The sequence below is a fragment of the Chenopodium album genome, chromosome 26, assembly GCF_948465745.1.
Source record: "Chenopodium album chromosome 26, dcCheAlbu1.1, whole genome shotgun sequence".
NCBI classification, from domain to species: Eukaryota; Viridiplantae; Streptophyta; class Magnoliopsida; order Caryophyllales; family Amaranthaceae; genus Chenopodium; species Chenopodium album.
The window spans coordinates 13073303-13079014 of NC_137859.1; the positions used below are offsets into that span (position 1 = coordinate 13073303).

The 5712-nt window shown below is 34.4% G+C and overlaps 1 protein-coding gene across 1 annotated transcript; it reads right to left on the reverse strand.

Moving 5' to 3' along the window:
• Positions 1-3083: 3083 nt before the first annotated feature.
• On the reverse strand, positions 3084-4886 carry LOC145616562 (glutathione S-transferase PARB-like). Its single transcript, XM_081671309.1, has 3 exons — positions 4645-4886; positions 4068-4116; positions 3084-3785 (listed from the first exon to the last, which is right to left on the reverse strand). The coding sequence occupies exons 1-3, from the start codon at positions 4789-4791 to the stop codon at positions 3325-3327; spliced, it is 657 nt and encodes a 218-aa protein (XP_081527435.1). The 5' UTR covers positions 4792-4886; the 3' UTR covers positions 3084-3324.
• Between the last annotated feature and the right edge of the window lie 826 nt (positions 4887-5712).

Genomic DNA, 5712 nt, shown 5'->3' on the forward strand with positions numbered 1-5712 from the left:
GTCGGGTCATGTTCGAATTCGGGTATCAAATATTGGATTAATATGGGTTTAAGTTTGATATTAGGTCGGGTCATATTGGGTCCAGTTACATTTTTTTTAAGGTCATATTTAATTTAGGAAATTTTGTTTTTTACCACCTCACAAAAGCACTAAAATCTATTTTACCACCTCCCAAAAAAAAAGTATTACTTTACCACCTTATAAAAAAAATAAATATAGGTTTTACCACCTCCACCTGACTCCGGTGACAGAAATTTGCTGTGGGTCCCATTGTAACGGCTACTTTTTAAAATCTGGCCCTTTCTTCCTCGATTTTCCGTTAAAAATAACCCGTTTTACCAATTTGTTGAAAAAAATCCACTGATTTTGGGTTTTTTTTTTCGATTTGCTTCCAAAAAGCTCAATTTCACTGTGCCCTAGCATTCCCAGCATCGATTTGTTCCATATTTGTGCTCAATTAACAACGTTCACTGAGACAGAAATTGGAAGGAGGTACGTTGTTCAATTAAATCTCGAATAAGATGAATTTGTAGCAAATTTTTGCAATTGTTGTCTGAATTATGTCGCAAATGTGATGTTTGATTTTAATTGTGGATATGACTTAAGAATTGACCCCCAATTTCGTATTTTTAACATTAGGGTTCATGTTAGTTTCAATTGAATTGGGGTTTTTTAAATTTGAATTGATTATTGTAATTAGGGTATGGCAATGGTAATTTTGTTCAATTGGGAGTAATGTTGATGATGGTGCTTGCCAATTGTTGCAGGAAATGTCTTCCATAAGTTATTCACCATCAAAAGAAAAAAAATGTCAATGTTGAGTGAAGAACTGTGCGACTTAGGGTTTACATTTTGAGAAAGATCAGAAAATGAGAGGAGAGAGATTGAATTTAAGGGAATAATTGATGAGAAATTTATGGAGAGAGGTGAGAATTGATGAGAATTCATAGGGGAAGGTGAGAAAAGGAAGAGAGAGAGAGGGAAATCGTATTCTTTGTCTTAAATGTGGAGGGAAATGATAAATGGTGGGACCCACAGCAACTTTTCGTCACCGGAGTCAGGTGGAGGTGGTAAAACCTATATTTATTTTTTTTATAAGGTGGTAAAGTCATACTTTTTTTTTTGGGAGGTGGTAAAACAGATTTTAGTGCTTTTGTGAGGTGGTAAAAAAACAAAATTTCCTTTAATTTATTTAAAACACCAAATTTTTTTTTTTTGGCTGCTGTCTAGTTCAGTTTTTCTTTGACGAGGATTATGTAAGAGATAAGTCAAGTAAGATGAGAAAGGCCACTTTTGTTTTATAATTGAAATCCATGTTAATAAATTGAAAAAAAAGCCTAAAACTCAATAGTCAATACGGAGTACTCTTTTTATCCTAAAAATTCCTAAATCCTAAAATTCGGGTTAGTATTAGGTCGAGTTTAAATTCAGGTCGGGTCAATAACAAGTCGGGTTGATTTCGGGTAAGGTTTGTAACAGGTCGGGTTTAAATTCGAGTCGGGTTAGGAACGGGTCGGGTTGAACTCGGGTCGGGTTAGTAACAGGTCGGGTTGAACTCGGGTTTTGACGGGTTAAATCGGGTTTGGGTCATTCTCGGGTTTAAGTCGGGTTCGGTTCAGGTCAATAATTTACGGGTCACATTCGGGTCGGGTCCTCTCTAGGTCGGTTCATGGTCGGGTTCGGGTCTCAAATACTTGGGTCAACTCGGGTCTAGGGTTGGTTTCAGGTCGGGTTAGGTCGGGTTCGGGTCACCATTTTTTTCGGGTTCAGACGGGTTCGAGTTAGGGTCGGGTAAGGGTCGGTATTAAACCCACCGGCGGGATTCATAAACAATTACACAAAACACATTTTTTTTCGCTTCCGCAATTTAAGTATGGATTACGATGGTTTACCATCACCGGAAACCCCTCTTGTGCTCCAACTTCCCACCACACGGGAGCGTTGTGCACCACCTCTATCTCTTGGTTCTCCACTTAATACACCACCTAGCTCACTCATAGTCCTCCTTCTTTAACCTAATCTGTGAGTGACTTGCAATCTTGCATAGGTATCACTAGTGTGAGATGAACTAGACCCACAAGATGAACCACCCTTCATTTTTAAATATTTTTTTTCCATCCAGCAGCAAAGGCAGAATCATCCTCCACCTCCTAATTTATTGTCGTCACACTCCAAGCCACCCTTCCAAGCGGAGGTATTTAAACAGTGGCCATCTTTCCTCTTTGGAGTCATGTTCACGTGCAATATAAAGAGAGGGGAGTTGTTAGATTATTTTTGCTCAAATTGCCAATAAATTTTGACCTTTTAAATTAATTTTAATTTTCTTACTAATGCATATATACGGTGGGCTTTGTCATTCTCTAAATGCACCCACTACTTTGTATTAGTTTTTGGTGGGATTTATCACTTCGTGTGGTCATTTTTTTTAAGAGGTAGATGTTTCTAAGTGGTTTAGCGGTGGAAATTTAGTATATTCCCAAGCAATTTTATTTGCTTTTATTCAATTGTGATTTCCTGCAGCATTAGTGCTCTCTCTTTCGACGGTGGTACGATCTTCTCCTTTTCTCTGGATCTGCAATATGGCCTAAACTCGCAACCCATGCGCGGCCCTTCAATCTCTACTTGGCCTAGCAGCATTCTTTTCTCTTATGCGTAGATTGTGGCTATTGCTTCTCCTCGTCATCATCGGCACTCTTTGGCTGCTTCTCTTTTGATCGTGGGTTACCATAATATCCTATATTGTTCGATGCAAGATTCAGATCCAGTCTGAGCATTCAATTTTTCTCCCACTCCGACTGCAGGGGTGTGATAGAGAATATCCCTAGAATATTCTCATCCTAGGTTTAGGATATATTTTGTATAAGATTATTACCTAATATAATTAGGTTTCTGATTGTAACCTATATATTGATCAATGAAAATCACTCTAATTAAGGAGTTTATATTATCTGACAAAAACAAATTGAGCATATATTGTCTTGGGTAAACTCTAAAACATATATATACACATTAAAACAAATCGTAAGATACCATTCAATAAGTTTTGAATTTGTGAATTCTTCAATCACATGATTATTAAATTAACGAAATTGAATTGAGTTGTACAAGTTTAGGGATAAATTAGGTTGATATACATGATACACTCATAGATTTTAGCTGCTATCAAATAGTAATAGTAATTGCAATCACTGAATCAGATAGAATTCACATACAGAACCAACAAGGAAAATTCAAAACAAATAAAAACAAAACAAGCCAATTTATCAAACATCAGATATAAGCTTGTTACAAAGATCAATTATATTCATAGCTTGTTGTCTTGCTTTATCCCCTTAAGCTTGTTTCTGCAAGATCAACAGTCTTCTTCCAAGCAGGCCTAGCCAAGATATCCGAACACCAAGCACTCACACAAGGTCTCTCATCGAATAGTTTCTTGACTCGGGTGCCCATTAACCTATTCAATTGAGGCAAGTGATGAAGGTCAGCTAAGGTGAATGTTTCACCACCCAAGTACTTTGTTTGACTTAAACGAGCCTCGTATACGTCAAGGACTTTAACCAACTTAGCCTCGTTCTCCTCGACTATAGCCATGTCGGGTGGTTGCATTCCAAACATGCCCTTGAACACAAGCTCCCAAACGAGCTTGGTAGCAGGTGGATCAAATTGATGAGCCTCGACTTCCATCCAAACGGCTTGGATCGCCTTTTGTTTCATGTCTTGGCTTATTAATGTAGTCCCATTTCTTTCGTACATGTGTGTTATGTAATTTGTAATTGCTCTTGATTCTGATACATAAAATTTTCTAGTTAAAACAGATTGATTTCAATATAATGAATGCATATTGAAAATTCTGTTTTTCATATGCATTTATTGAATTGGTGTACAAATTAGTCATTGTCAAAGAACGTAGATTTCAATCTTTAATTTCAAGTGAATTGATATACTAATTTGTTATTCGATCACCATAATAATTTAATTAATATTGCTAATTTCAGTTCAATGAACAACTTATATAGCTAGAAATAACACATCCTTAATTCAATAGCAATGCAAGCAAGTAAACTCACCAAAAAGTTGGAGATCTCCATCTTCAAAAGCAGGTACTTGACCAAATGGCTAAAATTATAAGATAGGGAAAAAAAAATGTTACAACGTTTCTCATTTTATGTTTGGCAATGCATTATCTCATGCATAATGTATTAATAGGTAAAAATTATTATAATTTGATATTATATATAAATATGTAATTGAGGCGAACCTGGCCTAACAAGATCGTCTTACATGATTACACATATATTTTTTTCACTAGCTATAAATCATAGTTTCCGTTACAGTATGTTACTGTCCTTACTGACTATCAAGACCATCACACAAATCCTATCAAGTAAAATTTCATCACATAAACAAGTCAAATAAATTACGAAGTAGGTAATTTGGATCTTTTTTCACTTCTTATATAATACTCCTTCCATCTCATAATTCTATTTTAGACAATTTCCTTAAGATTTTGATGTTATTCATGTTATTAATTTTTCTATTATTATCTTATACTCCGTATTTTATTTAATAAGACAATTATTATTTATAGCAAAGAAAACAAAATCAAAGACCAATATAAAGATCATAAATGATAAACTAACTTACATTAAGGGCAAGATGAGGGAGTTGTTTGTGAGCACCAGATTCAAAGTCAACGGGAACAAATTGAAAGTCAACCTCCTTTTCATGAGCGGCAACCACGACTCGGAGAGTCGGGCCGGAGAGTGAACTTCCATGAACCTTGACCACCATGGCTTAGGCTAATTTGTTTGACTTTGATCCAACCAGTCAAAGGAGAGATAAAGATAGGAGAAGATATGAATGAGTATTCTTCGCCAATGACTCAATGATCTAGTGCATGTTAGTCTTGCAAACCCCATCTATGGTCTTCTTTTATTATGTAATTATGTGGGACCACAAAATGTAATTTCGTACACTTATTAGTTGGTCGCTTGGACCAATGGGTGATTTTGTAAAACAAAAAAAAAAAAAAAAAGTAAGACTAAGGTCCCGTTCTCTTCACCTTAATTTTGCTGAACTGAAATTATTTTTGCTGAACTTAAATTATTTTTACTGATTTTCTATTATAATTCTTCTTTAAGAAAACTGAATTCTACTGAATTGAACTAAAATTATTTTTACTAAACTGAAATTATTTTTACTGAACTGAAATTTATTTTACTGAACTAAAATTATTTTTACTTAATATTATTTTTTTTAAAAGTGAAGAGAATAGGGCCTAAATCATAATTTATTTTTCTGGTTAATAGACTAAATTATTTTTGGTTAAATCAATTAAGATTTTGCATTTTATTGTTCTTCTTAAAATTTAATTATTAACTTATTTCTACTTATATTAACATTAATATATTAAGGGCATAAAGGATTTAATTTTAATGTCATTAGAACTTAAACTTTTATGCTCATTTGTAACACAACATTGCCCCCACAGAAGCAATGGCACAGGTTCTTATAAAAATTGATTTTTTTTTAATAATATAGATTAAGAATAGAACCCCAAAGTAATATCAATAGTCAAAAGTCTCAAAACTGTTATGAAAAATGCAACAAAAAAGAATAAAACTCAACTATTGAACAAACAGTATCACAAATTTACATGAATCACTAATAATGAACTGGGTTAGCTAGGCCAGAGAAGAGAAGAGAAGAGAA